Raw genomic sequence first — 25,224 nt, 5'->3', positions numbered from 1 at the left:
ATTTGCCCAAAATAGGGATGCCAGGGTTAATGGAGTTCAAATAAGGCCAACAGCCGAGTCTCATGACAGTCAAATATTAATAATTTTAATATTATGATTAATCACCAATCAAACAGTTGTACCAAGTAATACAATTATAAACACACTTTATTAGGATTTAAGATCCTTTCCCTCTAAACCTAAACAGAGACGAGCATAGTTTGACAAAAAGCAACAATCCATAGGGACCCTAATCTACAAGGCTATAGATTTTGTCCGTAATAGATTATGGTGAATAATCCAATCAGTCAAATGCAACAAAAACTCAGTTGAAGACATACAGTATATAGAATCTTCTCAGTCAGATAAGACGTTTTTCAAAGAGAACAGCGCTTCCTGGTGAAAGATGTTTGTATCAAGTTTCTGAGCTGTGTTCATTCTTTTTCCCAACAGAGAATGTCTCGAGGCCATCAGTGGTTGTCACGTCACGTTGTTCACCTCGTTCATCTCCATCTACCAACTGCTCACTGGTCTGTGAAGGAGACATTACAGATTCAGGTCCGGTCACCTATCGCTGGAAGAAAGATGAAGGGGAATGGATGGTGTCTGACTCTGGACAGCACTCTGCACAGTTGATTATCACCAACGATGAGGAAGGGAAGAAGGCTGAAACATTATTTTGTGAAATGAAGAACCCATTCAGTGCGAATCAGAGTGATCCCTGTGACAACCCGTTTAAAGGTATGTAGTTTACTTCACAATGTGTAGAAATGTAATTACTGCATTACAGTATCAAGGTGCCCACATCACAAAAACTGCTCATGTAGACACTATAGGTGAGAGTAGACCTCTGCTGTTCTGAGATAACATTACAACCACTTTCTATGCTGATGGTTCCTTTACTGCAGGCTGGGGTCTTCAACAGGGGGTACGGGACCCCTAGAATACGGCAGGGGGCCGCCAAATCTTTGTGTGATAGGAACTTTTTCTTACATTAGCCGAAAAAACGTTGAGAACCACTGAGTTAGAAAACTTAACTGACCAAATGCTCCATATTTATCACAAGGACCTGAGTTTGAGTCTGTTCCCATCTCTACCTTTTCACTGTCTGTCTACACTGTAATAAAACATTGGAAATATTAAAATGAAAAATAGGAAGACACTGATTCTATAGGGACAAAGCATTCCCTACATAGAAAAATCTAAATAAAGTTAAAAAAAACGAATTAAGAAACATTTTGATGACCTTTGCTGTGTCAATTTTTTTTGTGTATACTCATGACATACATTTTATATTTTGACAAAGATATTTAATCAGAATGTGTTAAAATGCAGGCTCAGTTCACAGAAAGTACATGTATTTACCCTGTCGTCAGTAAGCAGCCACAATTGTACAGTGCCAAGAAAGTGTTTAAAATAATTACAAAATACAAACATTTTAATTGATATAGACATTTATTGATTGACCAAAAAAGAAAAGAAGACAACATTCATATGCATAAACATACAGTATTTTTCAAAGGACAATAAATATTGAAATGAGAGCTTATTTCTTTTTTTTATATTTAAAATGTATTCCACTGTTTTGCAGTGATACATCGCATGACTATATATGAATATATAATACATAACATCTCATAAATACGTTTACCGTTTTTTTTTGTTTTTTTTTACCGTTTCCCAAATACCCCCTCCCTACCTTCCCACCCACCTACCCACCCCTTAAAACTAAAAAAGAAGAAGAGGGAAAAGGAAAAAGAAAACGTTAAGAAAAGAAGAAAAAAGAAAAGGAAGTGAAGGGAGAATAAAAAAAAAAAAAAAGAGAAACGAAAGAAAGAGAGAGTGGAAACAGCATGTTGACTCAGCCTTGAATGGTGCAGTTGTGATCCAGAATAACTCAAGATCCAGAACCCTCAAATTTCGGTTGGTTTATCTAATCAAGTGCGATGGTTTGTAGTGCATCAAAGTGAGAGATGAGAGGCAGTGTTTATAAAAGTTTTCAACACAGCCACAGACAGCAAATTTTGACTATAACTTTTCTTGTTTAAAAAATTACATTCTAAAAACGCCTTCTAAATCCTGACCTAGGTTTTCTGAAAAAAAAAAAAGTATTCATTCAAAAATTACAACAAATGTATGCTGCTATATACTGTACATAGCAACAAGAACCCCAAAAGGGGTTCCCGTCCTGAAAGGTATAGTTACAAATAGGGGTTCCCGCCCAATTTGGGTTAAATCCCGCAACCACGATGCGGAGAGCTTAGTTATTTCTATTCTGGTCCTTGCATATACAGAATAAAGTGACTGAAAGGAGAGCATCAATAACAACACTACTGTAGTTCATTGCTGTATTAAGTACAATTCTCCTAATCACACGGTTAAATGTCATGCACTCTATAGATATGTGTATGTAGTTACGATGGCTGGATGGCCGGACGGACAGACGGACGGACAGATATTAAAGTGGAAAATATTAGTTGCCCCCCAAATCCCCCCTACTCCTTGGCATCTATGGGTTAATATATTTTTTTTTCTTTCCCTCTTTTAAGGAAATACAGTCGAGAGGCGGATTACTGGAGGTATTATTGTTGTTTTCGTCCCTACACTCCTAACGGTGGTACTGGGTGTGATATTCCGTGGTACGTTTCTCTATTGATTTTAAGTTACACATAACATACAACATGCTTACAGAGTTACTGCTCAATAGTTACATACAGTACATGCAATTTCACCAGCAAACGTCACATTTAAGCTTTAGTTTATCACACATTGTACTGCCTTATTTTAGTGTGTGTGTGTGTGTGTGTGTGTGTGTGTGTGTGTGTGTGTGTGTGTGTGTGTGTGTGTGTGTGTGTGTGTGTGTGTGTGTGTGTGTGTGTGTGTGTTAGGGCTGGGTGATACGGCAAACATCATCACAATACATTCTTTCCATATTGATCGATAATCAATATTTATCTTGATATATATTTGTATGATGCTGCCAGCTTGAAGAGTATCCGGATAATTACTAAAGCCTGAAGACACCAGAGGGTTCATTAGTTAAACCACTGCTTCTCAAAATGAGGGGTCCTGGGACCCCAATATACATTGTAAAATCCAGTGTGTACAAATGGGACCAAATGGTCCATTTGGACCCAGTCTTAATTAAACTCACTTAGAGTTAAATGAAGACTGAGGATTTTACAGTGTAGCCTAGACTGGGTTATTTATGTTTTTTATTTGCACATTTAAAAACAATAACAACAAATTAAGCAACAACAGCATAATACTGGGTTGTGCAGGTGAGATTTAGAAACCATAGGGGCTTATAAAGATAACATAGAGATGGGAAAGTAATCAGAAAAAAAGCAAACATAAATTATTTGGCAACATAAATACAACATGGATACACGGTATGAACGAAAGAAGAGAAATGTCTAGAAAAGTGTGTATGTGCATTGTGCAAGTGTTTGTAGGTGTGAGTGGAATACTATATATTTGATTAATAATGGGTTCTAAGCCTGTATTTAAAATGATTAAGTGAAGTAGACTGTGATGAGATCTCTGTTCCATAGCCGAGTCCTCCTGTACCTAATGGAAAATAGACACAGACCAGTAAGGAACTTTGGGAGATGTAAATGATTTTCCTGTCTTGAATCATTATATCAAATGGGGGTCTGTGGCTTGAAACATATCAAACTGGGAGTTTTTTTTATTAAAAAGGTTGAGTGAATTAATCTATAGAATATAGACTTAATGCTATTAAATAGTAGAAAATACAATACATTATGTAAACTTAACTCTGCCGGTTTCCAAACTTAACTCTGCCGGTTATTCTTCATAGATAGCGCCGTTTGAGTTTGTACCTTAATCAGTTCCACATCATCTTCTGTTATAAACATTATGTCCTTTTCTATCACTTTCCGTAATATTATGCAGCAATAGACGCAAAAGACAACGTGACTGTTTGTTGTTTTGGTAAAACATCGCTGGCACATGTTGGACTAAGGGACTGTGCATTATTTATCCAGTAGGCCAAAATAAATAAAAATATGCCCCCCCCATTGCTCAAAACATTTTTTGATGACCCCCCCGTTTTTAACTATACCAACCTTTCATAAATAACGCACTGTCCCTAACGTTAGAACCACATTTATGTGTGGTCGGCGCTGGGTTGGGAACTTGGTAACCTTTCATTTTCATTCAGGATGGTCGTCAGTGCAGAAAACGTAGCTGTTTCCCGTCTTGGTTTGCACTGACCAGAAACCAAACCACTAGATATAATGGAAGTCGTATAACGTTTTGTCAACAATCTCCTAATAGTTCACTTAAATCAAGTATTAATGCCCAACGTTTATCATCCTATCAACGCTAATTTTATCACGATTTACTATCGAGATCGGGTTTTTTTGTGTGTGTGAGTGCGCCTGATCAAGCCAACAGTTGAAATCACATATCACTGTCATGTTATGTAATTTTGTTATCACTGTTTGCAATTCATCTCAGATTATATAAAGGAAAAGTTGCCCGAGTCTGTGAGGATGATGCTGGGTCTTGGTGTGTTGTCTCACCATGGGTCCGTGTTTGTTCTTGAAGGTGAGTGAGTTTGAGAGCTTTATTTGATCAGTTTGTGATGTGACTTCTGAAGTCAAACATCCAACAAATATATAATAATAATTCTAAAATAGTATAGTCATTATGAAAATAATAATAGTAATAATAGGGATGACTTGTGCCTGGCTCCTGTTGTCATGTCCATGAAGAGTAGGTCACAGCTGATTTCATACATGGACGTTCTTAACTTAACCAGTCAGCATAATCTTTCATTTTTTAAAGATATTTTTGGGGGCTTTTTCTGCCGTTATTGATAGGAAGTAGGCTGAGATGTAGAAATGGGGCGAGAGATGGGGGGGGGGTGACACACAGCAAAGGTCGTCAGGATTGGGAGTCGAACCCGCAACAAGCTGTCAAGCCTAATCTTTCCTGTGGTGTGATTTATCTTTAGCACATATCCTTATATGGCCATTTAGAATAGCATATCTGAGAGGTGTCCAAGATGACACCTCAAGGAGCTTCTGCCCACATGGGTTGTTGCCCTGGAGGGCTTGGGAGGGGGCCTGTCAGTCTAGTTTAGCAACCGAGGCTGGCTTGCTCTGATGCTGTATTTTGCATGATAATGGCAGAGAGTTGCTATAAAATGAGAATACTTGGTGGTGTTAGTAATCACAGTGTTACATATTTCAACAAAGCAGCGATGCCTCACAGCCTGTGAGCAGAGTGATCCTCTTTTTAATGGATACCTGCAGTGGTTGTTTAGGTTTGTGATTTCAACTTCCACATCAAATTATATACTTATAATCTGAATTATAATCTGAACTGGTTGGCAGCTGTATATTTGTATTTATTCATGTCTCAATGTCAGAACTGTTGGTTAAGGAAATGAATCACATCCAAGGCCTGTATTCATCAAGCATCTCAGAAACATTTGTAGGAATCACACTGAAAGTTTGACATGGACTAAACAAGATAGGGTCTAAATAACGCCATGGCTACAATTTAATGTGGCCAGAGTATGACATCAGTACTATGACATCAATCATCTCTATATTTGGGTAAAATTGCAGCACAATTCAACCCCCATTGCAGCGATTCAGGAGTCCTGAGTTGGTGTTGGCTAGTCCGCACGCTCACATAACTTAAGTTCTAAAAACAGGGAAAATGCGGAAGGTACTTCCTTGCCCTACTGGCAGCAGGCATAAGAAACATGACACGGATCAGTCCAGCAGTTTGTGAGATTAGCCCCGAACAGACCCCCTTTTAAACAACCTCCTATTTTCATCATTCCTGTCGTACATCATTCCCAACTTGTCTTTTAGGATACATAAAGTTGGCTGGTGGGGAAATGAATTAACTTGTATTGTGTATTATCAGACCCCAGGTATGTCACAGTGGCTTTGTAGAGGAAAAATAATACTTACCTAATAAGAAATAAGATCTATAATATTTTTGTGGAATTTTAAAAAGGTGATCTAAAGAATTTCCTTTCCCTCTTCATAGTAAGAGGATGTGCAGTTCTGCTGTAATAATATACTTTATTCACATTCTAGCCAGACTGATTGAATAGTGTGTGTGTTTACGTATGTGCATGCATTTATGTGCGTATGATCATTCCTGGTGCTGCATTGTCATAGCAGAGATGTGGGAAGCAGACATAACTGGCCTTCAGTTTAACAGTACTATGAATATTTACTATGAAATAGAATAGCATGGTTACTATTGTGTCAACAAGTTAGGTGACTACAAGAAACATGAATTATCCTGTCATCCTAGGTTAATCACAACACATATTCAATTTCTATCCAAACGATATATTTTAATAAGTTTGTGTTAATATAAGTTAATACGTTTTCCCATGCAACACATCTGTCCTTCCTCAGAATGTGCACACATCTGCTGGGAACTACTCCTAACAGGAGCTCTTGAGCTCTCCTACATTCTGGTGGAAACAGGAGCTCCATCCTAACAAATTAATATTGACAACATGCTCTTACTCCTGTTTCTTAAAGTGGGATAACCTTGTTGGGCACTTAGGACTGATTTTCCTACCATGAGAAGCTTGATAAATATGGTCCCAGAACTGACTTTACAGCAATAAAACATTGTTCTAAAATAGTGAAGTGACCTTTCAGTGGATGGTATATCTGACAACTGCCAACATCTGGGTAATCTCTTCACATGGCAAAAACAACAGGAAAATCGAACGTAAATGTGATGATTTCATAATTGACTGTAGCAATGTGAAGTGAAACTGATCTTTTCCTCTCTTCTCAGTGGCCAATGAACATGCATCTTATGAAGAAAATGAAGGTAAGTCCTGATGGTTTATATATATAATATAACAAGCAGAAGTGACTAAAGTCATCTTACAATGTTTTTCTACCAATTTCCTATTTTGCTGCAGCCACCTCAAGTGTGACAGCAAAAAACAACCTTAGCACTCAGAAAGAATTGTAGATTGCTTTCATAAAACATGGGTGCTTTTCGTGTATTTACCGTATTTGATAAAAAAAATGATGCATCACTGATGCAATGATTATGGCCAAAATAATATTCCTGATTATTTTGATCAATATTGAGATCTCGATTATTCATCACGATTCATAATAATAATAATAATTATTATTATTATTATTGTAATTATTATTATTATTGTTACCCCCCTTATTATTAGTATTATTATTATTACCCTTATTATTATTATTATTATTATTATTAAGATATAAAAGAAATGGGAAGGAAAAGGGATTGAGGATATTTGGGCAATTTATAGGTAATAAAGGAATTATACGATTTGAGTCACTTAAAAGAGACTACGATTTACCAAACTCTATTTTTTTTGCAAGTTAGAAGCTATATCGAGAAAAGCACCAGACAGAAGAAATGTATTACAGATTTTTATCCCATGACACAGTTCCTAGTTAAATATTATAAGTGTGCGAGTGTCAAGCACCAAATCTCGCATTATATGACATCTTGGACAGACAGAACAAACCAAAATAAAAGATGGCAAGAAGAACTAGATTTAGCCTTGTCTGAAATTGAATGGGAAAATATAAGCCTATCCGTACTCAAGACAACAGCTTCTCAGTTCTGGCGAGAATATGCATGGAAATGCCAAATGAGATATTTTATATCACCAGTCCAATTAGCAAACTTTAAAACTGTTATGTTTAAAACTGCTATGAATGTCTCTGTTTTGTTTCTGTTTTTTTCGTGTTGTCTCTGTAGTCAATATGACTACATCACTGTGGTGTCGACATAAGAAAATAAAGTATGAAAGAAATTGACAGTGACAAATTAGTGATAGTTTAGTGACAAACATATTGTTATTGCACTGTCACATAAACATAAGACTGCTTACACATTCATGTTGTGCTATTACTGTGCATTATTGCTAATGTACACATTTTTTAATCAAAATGAAATGGGTCCACCTTCACCTACTGTAAATTCTGTGCATCTTATAATTAATACCAAAACTTAACACCATATTATATCAGCAGAGCACTGCTTTTGCTTTCATATTGTGCCATGTTCCTGCTAATTAACACATCTTTGCAGACTTAAATAGGCATACTGTTTGTATTTACTTAAGTGCATCTTCAATAAGCAAAATATAAAGTCTTTCACTCCATTCATTGTACCTTCATGGTGGGGGTGAATAAAAGTGTTCACTAGATCTGTACATTTTTACTGATATACTTCGTTGTTGTATGACAGTGCAGCACGCCAAAAATAGAAGCTCTACAAGCTCACATTGCGTCGCAAGCTTGTAGATCTGCTCATTTTGGTGCTACACCGTCGTACAATGAAGTTTAAATATATGTAAACATTAGCCAGAGGAGGGGGAGAGAGAAGGAGAGACGGATGGAAAACAGTGCCGCTTCCAGCCAGTCCTTCCGCATTCACGTTAATGAATATGATTATCACATCGCTATGAATGTGTACGGGAGTCTTCCACATTGTAAGTCCTAAACGTGCAGGAATCAATTAAGTCATCCCCGCAATCGAATCCCCTCCTGCCTGAAGGCAGAAGCTCAGCTATAGTAGGACATGTGCTCAGACCTCCACATGGAGACTGGTCTGCTAAACAGACATTTCTCCATCTGTGTTTTCCTTTTTAAAATTCACTATATTTCTCTTGGATGCAGAGCTCCAATTTTACATCATAACCAGAGAACTGCTTCTCATTTGTTCATGGAAATAGCTGACGTGTGTGTGCGTGCGTGCGTGCGTGCGTGTGTGCGTGCGTGCGCGTGTTCGCATGTGTGCTTGCATGTTTGTATCATAGAAATTCCACGAATGACAGATGATCCAACATCAACATGGTCATCACATGGTATGTCTGTTTCTGTTACTACCGGTCTACTGTATGTTTTATTATGTAATTATTTTAACTGATATTTCTTATTTATTTTTATTTGCTTATCGTTGTCTCTTTATCATTTGCTTCACCCCTCACCTTCCCTCTCCAACCCCCCCACCTCCCCACAGATACAGTATGTTTGTATTTTGTTCTGTGGTGTTTTCTCTTGATCTCTCCCGAATTCTGTTGGCAACAGGAGCTCCGTCCGTGTGTGCGTGTGTCCGTCCTTCTGTCTGCGACAGTGTTGTGTTCTAGTTTTTTTCGGAAGGTATACGCTACGATACGATGCGTGTGGTCGTGGGTATACGCTCTCGCGTTTTCAATGGATGAAACAGTTTTTGAATGTATACGGTAGCGACGAAATAAAATCTCAAGGTATACGCCGTACACAGCATCTGACGGTAGAACACACCACTTAATCTCCGCCACCGTTGACCCGGTCGCTGTGAAACTGCGCACACACACTCCCTGGATGCCACAGCAGAACCTCTGCCCCAATTTTTTCAGATCAGCCTGTCATAGCACCACCATGAGACTTTTGCAAAACAATTTGTTTGCCATTACTCCTACAGATTTTGTCCAAAATACACGCAAATCGGTACACCGTATCTCTATAGCCATGTGATCAACATGGATCTGTCTGATTTTCCATATTCCATCCTGATTGGCTAAAATTGGCTTCCAAAGCTTGCAGGATTGGTTCATTTTGAACATGCGATTTCCGTGAAATTTTCCACGTAGATCCCCACTTGGCCCAGAAAGAAATGCCACTTGAAAACGTTCAAATCGGCCTCATGGTGGCGCAACAACAGGCCGATTCATGTTTTCAGCTATAACACCGCACCGTTCTGCGTGAAACTTTGCACGCACACTCCCTAGAGACATTTGCCCTGCATTTTTCACATATGCCTTTTAAAGCGCCACCAGGAGGATGAGTTTTGTAAAACATTTTTTTTGCCCTTACTCCATATTCTGTCCAAAATTCAGGCAAATTACTGTAATTGTTCGATTCACAGTCTGTCCTGTTCACTGCTTCTCCATCAGTGTCTGAGTTTAATCTGAGTTTAATCATGTTATGACACACACACATACACACACACACACACACACACACACACACACACACACACACACACACACACACACACACACACACACGCACACAATAGCAGACATATTAACATTACCTAATATATCACAATGTGCCTAAGTAATCACAATAGTTTTCACATCAATATGGCTAATATTATGACGCTGACTTGACTACTAATAAGATGTTGAGCTGTCTTAGAAGGCTGTAATAACGGTATTACGGTATATAAAATACAGAAAAGGGAAAACAAAAAAGAATACAAGAAAAAAGTATTGAATTCCAGGTACCGCTACCGGTATTGGTTCAAATGTGAAAGCTGCTCATCCCTAGTTGGGGAATACCAACAAATTGTAATTCAGATCAGGTCTTGTCACGATGCAACACGTTAGCTTGTAGATCTGTTCTTTTTGGAAAGTGACACTGTCATAGTGTGGAGAATAAATACGCTTCTCTCTTGTTTTTGCACATGACCCTTTTGCATGCTGCTTTTTATAGTATGAAACAGGGTGTTGCACTAGGCAAATGATTCACACATGCACAAGCATCTAATTTACGAGTGAGTGGCATTCATCATTTGCACTTTGCACTTTGCAAGTTTTTATTTTGATCATTTTCACTATGCAAAGAAACAATATGCTCCATTCGCATAAAACAATAATAATAAATAAATATAACATAGTTATGACCAAAAAAGGTATAAGCTGAAGCTAAAATAGCTTATTTTGCTTACCCTTTCAACACTTACATACATGACAATTTCGGAAAACAATTTCAGCCTCAAAAAAGTAAAAAGAAAAGAAAAAACAGAAGAAACAAACAGAAATACAGAAACAAAGGATTTTGCCTCATAATACATAATAACAATATTACAATACAATGCATGATCACATGTATTGTTATACATGTAATACATGATTTTTAAATTATAACATTATTATTTTTTTTGTTTTGTTTTATTTTTGTTCTAGTTTAATTTTATTATAATACATGATCATATAACCTCTCTATACATGTTAATAGTCTTGTTTTTAAACATATAGATTGAACTGCATAACCTTAATTCAACTTCACAGCAGCTCCACAAACCTACCCCTTTCACAGATACACAATGTGTTTTAGTGTTGGTTCTTGCCCAGGTTGTTTCAAACATGCCTGTGTTTCTAAGTTCATACTGGGTCTTTTTTTTTAAATCTCAAACAGCTTCTGAAGACAATAAGGAAGTTGTTTATTGTAAGCTTTGTACATAATCATCAACGTTTGTAGCTTAACTATATCCCAGAATTTTAGTGTGTATAGGTTTATGAATAATGCGTTGGTAGGCTCACGGTACTCAGCTCTCTTAATTATTCTTATAACTCTTTTCTGTAAAATAAAGATTGGGTTGACATTTGTTTTGTACGTGTTTCCCCATACCTCCACACAGTATGTCATATATGGAACTATAAGGGAACAATACAATAAGTATAATAAGTTTTCGACATTTTTCTTTTGACGTGATTTATGTGCGATTTCCAACTTAATTTATGATCAATTAATACTCCAAGAAATGTATATTCAAATACTCTTTCAATAGCGATATCATTTATCCTTAATGTGACTTCTTTATCAATTTTTTGGTTTCCAAATATCATAAGTTTTGTTTTACTTAAATTCAAAGATAGCTTATTTATATCAAACCAGGTTTTTAGTATGTTTAGTTCCCTTTCCATTGTCTTCAGAAGCTCTTCTAGATTTTCCCCGTGGCAGAATAAGTTTGTGTCATCAGCAAACAAAACATAATTTAGAAGGTTTGACACATTACAGATATCATTTATGTATAAAATAAAGAGTTTTGGACCCAAATCAGATCCTTGTGGAACTCCATTACTTGATACACTTGGTGTACAAAAATCGCTTATCCTGAATCTTCCTTTTTTAATCGGGTGCCAAACACGGTCTGAACCGTGTGTTTACATAGTGGCGGTTCCGAAGCTTCGGTGCCGAACACGGTCTGAACCGTGATTTCAGTCTTTTTGTTTTTTTCGTTTTTCTCCGCGCGGGCGGGGCTAGAGCAGCTCTGGGAGCACCCATTGTAATCCTGCGAAGGAAGTGCCAGATCGCTCACCGGAAACACTTTTTTCCCCCCCATCCGCTTCCTATCTATTTCCTACTTTGAAACGCCCATATCTCCAAATCTGTTTCCTGTGGGGAAAAACGGTCATGCGCGATCCCCCCCCCCCCCGTTGTAACCCGCGAGTGGAATGTTATGGTTCCAGCCTGTAGCCAGGCTCATGGCAGAACATGAATCGATGCTTTTTTTTGCGTGGATTTGCTTGTAACGCACGTGGAAACTTTAAACAGCAAAGCGCAGTCAATGGGGAGAATGCTGGCACCCACGGTAAGTTGTTATGAAAAAATGCTGGCACCCGATGTGTTAAATAAGAATAAATCATTATTTATTTTAAGTGGATTAAAATACAGAAGCACTTAATTATGTTATGTGATTATGTGATATGTGGATTATTGTAATTCAATGTGATTAATTGTGAATATTAGTGATCTAATCACAAAGCATAGGAACAACCCTGTTCTTAAATTGATGTTCGGTCAATGATTTTGACAATCTGACATCAAATGGAAGACTTGCGTAGCTCGGCAACTACAGCAAGCAGACACAATCCCCTTTTAACTTTAGCATTACCAAGATCTCATTTGAAGACCACATTTACGGTAGCATGCACTTATTGATGTCCTCTGTTCTTTTGTCATTTAGAAACTCTTGCTGCTGTGTGCCAGCGACAACTCAAGTCTAAACTGAAGAAGAAGTTTGAGCATTTGTTGGAGTGGATCACAAAAGGACAAAAAAAACACCTGAATCAGATCTTCACAGAGGTCTACATCACAGAGGGAGAGAGTGGAGCGGTCAATAAGGAACATGAGGTCATACAGATTGAAACAGCATCCAAGAAACCAACAGAAACACCAATCAAGTTAATAGACATGTTTAAGGCTGTACCTGGACAAGATCATATCAGAACAGTGATCACAAAGGGAGTGGCTGGCATTGGTAAAACAGTCTTAACTCAGAAGTACACTTTGGACTGGACAGAAGACAAAGCCTGCCAGGATATCGACTTCATATTTCCATTCACTTTCCGAGAGCTAAATTTGGTGAAGGACAATAGTTACAGCTTGGTGGAACTTATTCATCACTTTCTTGGTATAAACAAGGAAGCAGGAATCTCGATCTTACAAAAGTCCCAAGTTGTGTTCATCTTTGATGGCCTGGATGAGTGGAGGTTTCCTCTATTTGAGAAAGAGGAAATATGTACTGATATCACAAAGCCAACCTCAGTGGATTTACTGCTGACCAATCTCATCAATGGAAATCTGCTTCCATCTGCTCGCATCTGGATAACCACACGACCTGCAGCAGCCACTATGATCCATAAAGGGTGTGTTCACAGGGTGACAGAGGTGAGAGGGTTCAATGACCCCCAGAAGGAGGATTACTTCATGAAGAGCTTCAGCGATGATAGGAAAAAGGCCAGAACAGTCATCTCACACATCCAGGCATCACGAAGCCTCCACATCATGTGTCACATCCCAGTCTTCTGTTCGATCACCGCTACAGTTCTGGAGGACATGTTGAAAACAAAGAATAAAGCAGCGCTGCCAACAACCTTGACTAATATGTACAGCCACTTCATAGTTGTTCAGTCCAAACATAAGAACGTGAAGTATCCTGTTTGTCAGACAGACAATCGTAAGGCCATTCTGTCTTTGGGGAAACTGGCTTTTGAACAACTGGATAAAGGCAACCTGATCTTCTATGAATCCGACCTGAAAGAGTGTGGCATAGACGTCAAAGATGCAGCAGTGTACTCAGGAGTGTTCACACAGATGTTTCAAGAGACGAAAGATGGATGGAGTAAGGAAAGGGTGTTCTGCTTTGTCCATCTGAGCATTCAAGAATTTCTGGCTGCTATTTATGTCTTTCAACATTTCATCAACACAGGTGTCAATCTACTGTCAAAACCAGAAACAACATCTATGTGTTCCAAGCTATTTAGAGGCAAACCCACGCTAAACCACCTCTACCGGAGTGCTGTAGACAAGGCCATACAGAGTCAAAATGGACACTGGGACTTGTTCCTTCGTTTCCTGCTGGGCCTCTCAGTGAAAACCAATCAGATTCTCTTAAAAATGCTGTTGGGACATACAGTACGTAAGTCACAGACCTATCGGAAAACAGTCGAGTACATCAAGGAGAAGATCAGAGAGAATCCCTCTCCAGAGAGGAGCATCAATCTGTTCCACTGTCTGAATGAGATGAATGATCATTCTCTAGAGGAAGAGATCCAATACTACCTGAATTCAGGAACACTCTCCGAAGAAAGCCTCTCTCCTGCTCAGTGGTCAGCTCTGGCCTTCATGTTGCTGTCACCAGGAAAGGAGCTGGATGTGTTTGATCTGAAGAAATACGGTCCTTCAGAGAAGGCTCTTCTGGGGCTGCTGCCAGTGATCAAAGCCTCCAATAGAGCCCTGTAGGTGAACTGATAACTGGATACATTGAATGTGTCATGGTTCTGTTATAGGAACGAAAATACAATAATTTAACCACTTAAGTCCTATAGCAAATAACGAAAAGCAAAAATAGCAGATCTACAACCTGTTGCTTCATGATTTGTTGTGGACTTGTAAATCGGCTATTTTTGAAAAATAATTAGGAATGGAAGGGTTAAATTGGTTAATTGATTTGAACGCAAATGTTTCTTCATTCTGATTGGCTGTACATCTCAGAGAGCTGAGGGGAAAAGCCATTTAAATCAGTGCAACTCTTAAACTAATTCAGCTTATCCAAGACAATTAGGAACCTATTTCTATTTACCACCATGAACAGCAGCTTAAGTTTTTGGTCTTCTTTATGTCTGTCTGTCTGTCTTTTAATCTCTGTTCCTTTCAGTGTTGTTGTTTTTAACATGGTATGCCACGCAGACCTGGTACACACAACACTGCACTGACTCGGGACTGACCACTTCCCACTTATAATAATAACAAGGAAAACAAAAACAATGTTACAAAGTGCTTATTTATTTATTGCGCGTGCATGCGTTTGGAAAGCTCAATCATACCAGCTACACCAGACGCACAGACAGGTCGAGCCTCATGTGCTTATGTTCTGTATTGACACATAATTGTGGTGGCTAGCTGCGGTGACAATGACACACCATAATTCAGACATATCTATAATCTATAATGTGCACATTTGCCAGCAGTAGCCAGGCTATTTAACCCAACTTTAATCATCTTGTCATGGCAGCCTACTGAATGTTCCCACTAGGTTCCATAAAATCCTGGCCAACTGTTCTTGACTTATTTTTCTAACAGATAGACAGACATACAAACAAATTAACAGAATCGGATATAAGCATAACCCGCTTTCAACTGATTTTATTATCCTCAGAAGTACTGATACAATAATACAAATACTAACTAACTGAAGTCGCTTGTATGACGTTTTCTTTTTTCCCCCACTATAATAACTCGATATGTGTATAATGTATAATGTGATGTTTCTTTAACAGAAACATAACATACAAGCAATGATGTAATCACTACTATTTCTTCAGGTTGAGCGGCTGTAACCTGTCAGAGAGATGCTGTGAGGAGTTATCATCAGTTCTCAGCTCCTCTGGTTTGAAAGAAATGGATCTAAGTGATAATGATCTGCACGATTCAGGCGTAAATCAGCTCTGCGTTGGACTGGGGAGTCCACACTGTACACTGGAGACCCTCAGGTCAGTATTCATTAACCTGTTCAACAGATGACAATTCTGGAGTAATTACACATGGAGCTTATCCTAATTAATTTTCTTTTTTGGTCTGTGTGTGTGTTTGGGGGGGGGGGGGGGGGGCGGCCAGGTATTGTGCGCACACAGTCACAGTTACTAACAGCGCTTAAATCGTGTTAATTTTCAGCATTATTTTATTGAAGAAAAAGAAAGAAAGAGGGTGTTGTGTTGAGTGTTATTTAATAATGAAATCAAATGATTTCCATTAAAAATAAATGAGTCCAATATGTGAAAAGTATTGTGCTCAGTAACCTTGCCTACATGATATTTAATGGCAAATACACATTTGGGACAACTTGTTTGGATCACGTGCAGTATGTGCTTTGCAAGCTGTCATTACATCAGATATATTGCCTTCTCAACTAATTATGCCTTATAATTGGCATTCATTGTCTTGATCAGGCCACTTCTGATGTAATAAACACAAGGCTCACCTAACGTTGTTGTCATGCCTTGTCGGTGTATCACATTTATTTGCATCAATTCATTCATTAACAGGGTTAACAGACTCATCTGTAATGCATTATTGTGCACGCATCCTTTCGCAATAGCTGATACAGTTCAAGGTTTGTTATCACTGCTTGCCTATCAAATTAAGTATTGCCAGGGGCCACAATGTAGGGAAGGTAACATCATTCGATATATAACCAAATGCGGTGCAACAGGCCGCCTACTGTTCAAAACGTGGGCAAAAAAGAAAATTAAACTGTACAACGTGTAAGTACATTAACTGTGCGGAAAGCAGCTATCCCAATAGCCAGACCACTGAGCAATGTGTGTGCAAAGTGTGGACCCAGTTGGATCAGTGGTGTGCTGTGAGACCCTCCACAACGCTGACTTGGCACTGCATGGGTGTCAATGTGGGTTCTAATAGAACGGTATTGTCTCCAGTAGCTCCATATTAAAATTAGAGCCCGACCGATACATCGGTGAGCCCGATGTATCGGTCATTTTTGACCCCAAAGTCAATATCGGACATCGGTCATTATTTCCCCCGATGTTCCGATTTTTTTGTCATTAATATTTTCACTGATTGTGAAATTGCTGCGCAGCTGCGGTAAAGGTGTTTATATTTATTTATGAGAAATCCACAAAGATTGCTTGTTTTTCTCAACAATGTGTCAATAATACTGAGTGAGATTAAAGTTATCTACCACTACAATGCCTTCCAGAGAGACCTACAGTATAAGCTCAATGAATTAATAAATGATATGAATGACTCCATGCGAGCCTCATTGTTAATGTATGGATCATGATGCAACGGTTAGGTAGCCTATATATTTTTATGGGCAATTGGGCATAGGCTACTACAATCTTCTAAGCTACTTGTATATCGCTAAATAAATATATATTAACGTCTGTCTGAGACGTTAATTTAACATCTCCAGGCTGTTTCTGAGCGGAGGAGTGCTGCTTGGCAGTCGCACCCGACTCGCACGGAGAATACCAAAACTCTCACCCCAAAACACAGTCGCCCTAAAACACAGTTGCCCCGGAGCAAATCCGGCGGTATTCACAAACGTAACTTCAGTAAACTATGCCTAAACCTACCTAACCTTATTTCTAAACGTAACCCCATTAAAACTATGTTCCAACCTTATCATCAAACAAATGCAAGAACCGTGGGTCCGCGAAAAAGAATGGGGGTGAGCGTGATTTGGGGCGAGTTTCATTAACTTTCACTTTTCATCAGACGCGGACAAGATAGTCAGTCAGATGAAGGGATTCCTCTTACAACTTTGTAAAGCATTACCCTTACCTTGGGCCGTTCATTTTGCTCTCAGCAAGACTTTGTTCATAACTAAAATACAAGGACACAGTTTTGTTGTGCTCAAAGCCTCAAGTCTGAGGGACTCGACGCTCAAGTTTTAGAATCCCATAGTTTAGAATAGATCCTATTGTCCGAAGGGACAGTTGTGGGTTTTATTGGTTGTTCTTGGTTGTCAGGGCGATTTCACAACCAATCGATGGACGGGCTCTGCATGAGCACGTCTGTTGCAGGATGCGGTGACAGCGTCGTGTCAATGTAATATGAAAACAAACTAAATCAATTGATTGACCAAAACCTAAATTTAGAAGTGCACTACAGCCCTTATCATTATGTATGAAAATGTTTTGAACATAGCAGATCTACAAGCTCACAACGCACTGCATAGCAACATGTTGTGAGCTTGTAGATCTGCTATTTTCAAATAGCCAGTGGTGGAAAAAGTACTAAAATGTTTTACTTAAGTAAAAGTATCAATACTGCAAAAAATCGAAATACTCTGTTACGAGTAAAAGTCTGGAATTCAAAATGTACTTGAGTAAAAGTACAAAATTATTGGCATCAAATTTTAATCAATTTCAAGTTCTCAAATGTATGAAAATATTTTGAAAATAGCAGATCTACAAGCTTGTAGATCAGCGATTTTCAAATGGCCCTATACAGGGCTGAAGTGATTAATGTATGTTTTGTAATAATAATCAAAATATTCAAAGTAACTAGTAACTAATGTTTTCAAATAATTGTAGTGGAGTAAAAGTATAATATTTGCCTCTGAGATGTAGTGGAGTAGAAGTAAAAGTATTGGAAATACTCAAGTGAAGTACAAATACCTAGTACAAAATTGTATTAAGTACAGTAATTTAGTAAATGTACTATAGTTACTTTCCACCACTGCAAATAGCCAAAGTTTAAAAAGGGCTGAAGACTTGTGGTTAATGTATGTTTAGTACAATATTAATAATTCAAATCTACAAAGTGCCTAGTAACTAAAGTTTTCAAATAAAATAATTGTATTCATGTTTATTTGTAATAATGTGATTGCATTTTATTTAAATGTTCTCAATCTTGTATTCTTAACTTTAATGAAAAAACTAAGTTTATACGTTTTAGAAAATTATTTTTTATTATTTTATTTAATTACAAAATATCGGTCAAAAACATCGGCAATCGGTGGTCCAGGATTCTCAAAATCGGCATCGGCATCGGACCCAAAAATCTGGCATCGGTCGGGCTCTAATTAAAATATCCCTTTTTTGTAGATAGAAAATCAGGGACCTTGGTCAGAGTTATATTAATTGTGTGTGTGTGTGTGTGTGTGTGTGTGTGTGTGTGTGTGTGTGTGTGTGTGTGTGTGTGTGTGTGTGTGTGTGTGTGTGTGTGTGTGTGTGTGTGTGTGTGTGCGTGTGCATGTGTGTACATTGTAGGTTGCAAGGCTGTCTGGTCACAAAGGAAGGTTGTTCTTATCTGGTCTCAGCTCTGAGATCCAACTCCCATCTGAAAGTGTTGGACTTAAACTACAATCACCTAGGAAACACTGAGCAACTCTCAGCTCTACCACTGGAGGCTCTCAGGTATGGAGAGACCTGCTGCCACTTAATGTGTTCTAGAGGAGAAATCATACTGTGATGCTGTATTATTATCAATCATTGTTATTATTATTTGTATTATTATTATTATTTACTGTAGTAGAATACACAGGCCTGACTTTGTCTCTCCTTCACCCTCAGTGTCGAACATGGTGGAGAGAAGAGGCTGAAACCAGGCTTGAAGAAGTGTAAGTGTGTATTCTGTTTTATTCATGAAATTAGATGAACGGCTCATATACTGTATACAGCAGCATGTGACATTAATTAATTCACATCCTACTGTGAATTAAGACGACAATAAGCACGATAATAAGCACAAATATAGCTGCAAGCAGCAATAATACGGGGCCAGTGGGGGGGAGAGGGAGAGAGAGTGACGGAATAGATTGAAGAGAGAGAGAAAGCGAGAGAGACATGGAGACGGAATAGATTGAAGAGAGACATGGAAACAGAATGGATTGATTGGACATCTCAACCTATTGCCATTAACAGGAATCGAACTCTCAACCTTCGGACTCACAGGCTGCAACACTACCTATAGTGCTATAGCTTTGTCCAGGCTTATGTTGTCTGTTGAAGATCATAAACTCTTGCCTTCTGTCATGAACCAAGCCCATGTTTCACTAACACTAAGATCACTCGTTCACAGACCATTTACCAATAGAGAAATTGTATGTCTCCTCGGAACCGAAACCAGTTAAAGCAGCCGATCTACAAGCTCACAAAGCGTTGCTATCTGAAAAGTTGTGAGATTGTAGATCGGCTATTTTCACAATGAAGTATGTCATACATTGAAAAAACATAGTCTCAAATAAGCATTTCAGGTTATCTTTAACAATTGCATATGCATTCATTAATGCAGTCGTGTTTCGTGCAATGCAATTGAAAAGTAGCCTGCCTAAGGTGAGGTTTGAACCGGTGACCTTGTGGTTGCGAGGCAGATCCTGTAGAGAGAAGCCATTGGACTAACAGACAGGAACATGTGAAAAAGGAGCTCACACAGATGAGACAGTTTCACGCAAATTGATCAGAAATCCTGGGTTTAAGTGTTTTTCAAACTGCTCAAAAATCTAAGGGCGGAGCTTACTGGTCAAAGTGATAGATGTGTTCCTCATGAGTCAAGGCACATGTGTAAGCAAGTTTCACGGCCAAACAAGGCATTTCTTTTGCCTGTTTAAAGTTTGCATTTTCAAAAAATTACTATAGCGCCATTACTGCAAAGTTTCAAAGAAATGTGAGTCTGCATGTATGTGTTAGGGGCAGATGAATAATTGTCATAAAACCGCAATATTCATTGGCTCTTAAAAACTTCTCTTCAAGTGGGGTTTTAGATATTAGTCCAAAGTTCATGTGTAAAACGTTTCGTGCAGATTGCTCAAAAATCTCAGGAGATAGATTTTAACTGCTTTTCATATAATTCAAAATGGTGGGTGATCTAAAGGTCAGAGGTCAAAAGTCAGAGTGTGAAAGTTGTTCATCATGAGTAGACGCATGTGTGTATCAAAGTTTCATGGCTGTAGGTCAAACAGGGCATGAGTTGTACCTGTTCAAAGTTGGCATTTTCAATTGAGTGCTATAGCGCCACCTTTTGACGAATGAGTGTGAGGATTTATTTCTTGATAGTTTTTCATGACCTTCTAGACAGGAGGGATTTCAGAAAAAAGGCCTTCTATAAGGAGGTTAGAGGCATTTGGGGGTAAAAGTTGGGAACAAGGCCATTTTACATAATTCAAGGGTGCTGAATCAGAAAAACACTGTTCCCAAGCAAAATTCTTAGTGCTTAACCTCCTAATTTGCATATCAAAATGGCTGCCGATTTTGAAGTATTTCTTAAATAACTCTATAACAAAGCAATCAAATCTGACAAATAAAGTGTATATATTTATATTCTGAGGGTCAGACAATGTGTGGAAGGTATTTATAATGTAATAAATGTAAATAATGTAAATAAATATGCAAATTAGAGGCTACTATTACAGAAAACGGTTTCGTACTTAAATTGATCCATCCGCATCCCCCTTATTTTATTTTATTTCTACTTATCTGTATTTTTACCATCCTTAAGATATCTAAAATACATATTTAGATCATGGAAAAATCCTGGTACATTTGGCCCCTGATGACCAAAAAATAAATTGCCCCCATGTATAACTCACCCCCTGAATGAGTTAGAGCCACAGAACTGGTACTGATAACTGAACACAAACTACTTTCAACACAACTATATAGAGTGGGATGGGGATGGCTATAGGTACACTTAGACGGCCAACAGGGACTAGCTGAAATGTATTAAGCCCCGCCCCTCTGTGTTCCTATTGGCTGGGCTTTAAACAGCCATAACTCCAATTCCCAGCATCGAAAACCTATGAAACCTCCTAGATGCGCTTAGACGGCCAACAGGGAAAGGCTGAAATTGTTTAAGCTATGTAGCCTAACTTTTCAGTTGATTGCCATACAGGCTTGTGTCCCCCCCCCACCCCCGATGAGCCCTGCCTAGTACAGCCTAGTCCAGCCTATTACTGCCTAGTCCTAGGACTAGGCTAGACCTGGGTGTACTAGGCTTTACTGTACTAGACTCTGCTGGGCTCTAATAGTCTGTTTTCAGCTCTAGCAGGCTTTGCTAGGCTGTACTTGGCTTTATTAGGCTATAGAAGGCAGTACTTTACTTTGGCCTACAAATGTTCATGCAAAACTATTGGTGGTGCACACACAAACTATTGCCCGTGTACACAGTGGTTAATCCCAATGGTCTGAGTATCTACAGGGCTGACAAGGGACTAGCACAGCCTAGTACAACCTAATAGAGCCTAGTACAACCTAGTCTTAACTAGTCCAGTCTGTTCCATGCTAGTATAGCCTACAGTATATCGCCGTCCCCTAGTCTGTTCCATCAAAAGGCTGGACTAGGCTAGACCTGGGTGTACTAGGCTTTGATGTTGTAGTCTCTACTGGTCTCTAATAGACTGTTTTAAATTCCAGTAGGCTGTGCTGGTCTGTACAATGCTATATTAGGCTGTACAAGGCAGATCTGTACTATGGTCTACAAAGGTTCATGCAAAACTATTGCTTGTGCACACACAAGCTATTGCCCGTGTTCACAGTGGTTAGTCCCAATGGTCTGAGTATCTACAGGGCTGGCAAGAGCCTAGGACAGCCTAATAGAGCCTAGTATAGTCTAGTACAGCCTAGTACAGCCTAATCTATCCTAGTCCAGCCTTATCAGTCCTAGCATAGCCTTGTACCCCCTCCCCTATTCTGTTCTCCCAAAAGGCTGGACTAGTCATGGGTGTACTAGGTTGTACTATACTAGACTCTACTGGTCTATAATAGGCTGTTTTAAGCTCTAGTAGGCTGTGCTAGGCTGTACTAGGCTCTATTAGGCTGTGCAAGGCAGATCTGTACTATGGTCTACAAAGGTTCATGCAAAACTATTGCTCGTGCACACACAAGCTATTGCCCGTGTACACAGTGGTTAGTCCCTATGGGTTGAGGATCTACAGGGCTGACAAGAGCATAGTACAGCCTAATATAGCCTATTAGAGTCTAGTACAGCCTAGTACAGCCTCATCTATCCTAGTCCAGCCTTATCAGTCCTAGCATAGCCTGGTACCCCCTCCCCTATTATGTTCTCCCACCAGGCTGGACTAGGCTAGACCTGGGTGTACTAGGTTTTACTGTACTAGTCTCTGCTGGGCTCTAATGGTCTGCTTTCAGCTCTAGCAGCCTTTGCTAGGCTTTACTGGGCTCTATTAGGCTATAGAAGGCAGTACTTTACTTTGGCCTACAAATGTTCATGCAAAACTATTTCTCGTGCAAACACAAGCTATTGCCCGTGTACACAGTGGTTAGTCCCTATGGGTTGAGGATCTACAGGGCGGACAAGAGCCTAGTACAGCCTAATAGAGCCTATTAGAGTCTAGTACAGCCTATTACAACCTAGTCTAGCCTAGTCAGGCCTGTTCCATGCTAGTATAGCCTATACCACCCTCCCCTAGTCTGTTCTCCCAAAAGGCTGGACTAGTCTTGGATGTACTAGGCTGTACAGTACTAGACTCTACTGGTCTCTAATAGGCTTTTTAGCGGCTCTAGCCGCTCTATACCTGACTTTGTCCGTGTGCGTCAACGTTCTGATTGGTCAGGTGCGTCAACAAAGTGATTGGTCAAGCTTCACGCGACACATGGCTATAAACACATTATAAACACATATCGATGACAAAATGTATCAAAGGCGCCGCTACCTTCACACAGGGTGTGATTTTTTAATCTCTAGTAGAATTTTGCTAGGCTGTACTAGGCTATATTAGGCTGTACAAGGCAGATCTGTACTATGGTCTACAAAGGTTCATGCAAAACTATTGCTCGTGCACACACAAGCTATGGCCTGTGTACACAGTGGTTAGTGCCTATGGTCTGAGTATCTACAGGGCTGACAAGGGACTAGTAAAGCCTACTAGAGAGTATTAGAGTCTAGTACAACCTAGTACAACCTACTCTAGCCTAGTCCAACCTGTTCCATGCTAGTATAGCCTATAGAAATGATTTCATGTGCATGCCATAAGCAATGCACAACACGTCGTTGCAAATGCCGGAAATCTGGGTTACGATGCACAGCCATGTGTGCATGTCAGCAACGGAGTGATGATCAACCTCCTTGTATGAATGTGGTCTACTGTCTAGACTTTCGTTCAACAATGGCCAATACAGTATCTTTAGAGTACTAAACCGTTATCTGTTATGGGGGCCGCTATTTTGCATATTTCGGAGTAGGCTGATTATTATATTATATTATATTATCATATTACTTACAAATTCTTTACTCACATTGTAGAAACTGTAGACACTTCATTTGTCAATTTTGCTTGCCTGGCCACAGAGTTATTGAAGATAAAGGTGCGAATTTGCCAATTTGGCAGCCATTCAGATATGCAGATTAGAAGGTCAAAAACTAAACATTTAGCATGGGGAAAAAGTATGTATTTTAGATGTCCTAAGGATGGCAAAAATACAGATAATTAGGAACAAAATAAGGGGGATGCACCTTTTGCACCGTTTGAGTACTACGGTACATCATTTTATGTAATGGTGGCCTCTAATTTGCATATTTATTTACATTTATTTACATTTATTACATTACAAATATCTTCCACACATTGTATGACCCTCAGAACATAAATATATACACTTTATTTGTCAGATTTGCTTGCTTTGTTATAGAGTTGTTTAAGAAATACTTCAAAATCGGCAGCCATTTTGATATGCAAATTAGGAGGTTAAGCACTAAGAATTTTGCTTGGGAACAGTGTTTTTCTGATTCAGCACCCTTGAATTATGTAAAATGGCCTTGTTCCCGACTTTTACCCCCAAATGCCTCTAACAATCACATATTTCAGAAATCCCACCGGTCTATTCTATCATATGGCCGAGTTTCGTAAAAAGTGTGGCAGAAGGAGAAGACGAATAATGCCAATATCAAAACGGAGCCATGCTGGCAGCCTGGCACCGTAACTACTAGAGAATTCGCAATTTTGGGAAATTGCATGTGCGGTTGTACCGATGCAAATCGCGGGTTGTGGCCGCCAGGACACGAGGAATACGCTGGGAGGAATATTGTAGGAGGCATGCGACGTGCGATTCGAATTTGCTGCTGATCGGCTCCTGCGTTCGTGATACATGGCGTGATACATTTGACTTGAAGAAATAGGCCCCTCCCACTAATTGTGCAAGCTGATTACTTTGTCAAGTGTCATCAGAGATCTCGCCCTCATTTATCAACGTGGTATAGACCAAATAATTGGGCATACGGTGAGATCACCGCAGTTTTTATGAATCTATCGTGACTTTGACTTCAGCGTATGGCCCGCTCAGATCTCATGTCAGGCCGTGTAGACTTTGGCTACACCCGTTTGCACCTGCGGAGCAACATTGTCTGACCGTCTGACAGGCATATGTACACATGTATCTAACACACTAATAATTAATCCCTGTGAAAATATAACATTTTATAAACAAATTTAAACAAACTGCTTTAAAGGGGAATTATGATATCTTAGGATGAATGG

The 25,224-nt window shown here is 39.1% G+C and overlaps 1 protein-coding gene across 1 annotated transcript in view; it reads left to right on the top strand.

Moving 5' to 3' along the window:
- Positions 1–25,224, top strand: part of LOC311036415 (NACHT, LRR and PYD domains-containing protein 3-like) — a 48,203-nt gene that overhangs the window by 7,803 nt on the left and 15,176 nt on the right. Inside the window, exons 3-11 of the mRNA XM_084045103.1 lie at positions 433–720; positions 2,529–2,618; positions 4,465–4,554; positions 6,790–6,825; positions 8,810–8,857; positions 12,730–14,503; positions 15,590–15,757; positions 19,004–19,150; positions 19,307–19,353. Coding sequence (XP_083901229.1) covers positions 433–720; positions 2,529–2,618; positions 4,465–4,554; positions 6,790–6,825; positions 8,810–8,857; positions 12,730–14,503; positions 15,590–15,757; positions 19,004–19,150; positions 19,307–19,353 — 2,688 coding nt within the window. The remainder of the gene's footprint in view (positions 1–432; positions 721–2,528; positions 2,619–4,464; positions 4,555–6,789; positions 6,826–8,809; positions 8,858–12,729; positions 14,504–15,589; positions 15,758–19,003; positions 19,151–19,306; positions 19,354–25,224) is intronic.

Source organism: Gymnoscopelus microlampas, assembly GCF_963454915.1.
Source record: "Gymnoscopelus microlampas genome assembly, chromosome: 20".
NCBI classification, from domain to species: domain Eukaryota; kingdom Metazoa; phylum Chordata; class Actinopteri; order Myctophiformes; family Myctophidae; genus Gymnoscopelus; species Gymnoscopelus microlampas.
This window is presented reverse-complemented; position numbering and strand designations above follow the sequence as displayed.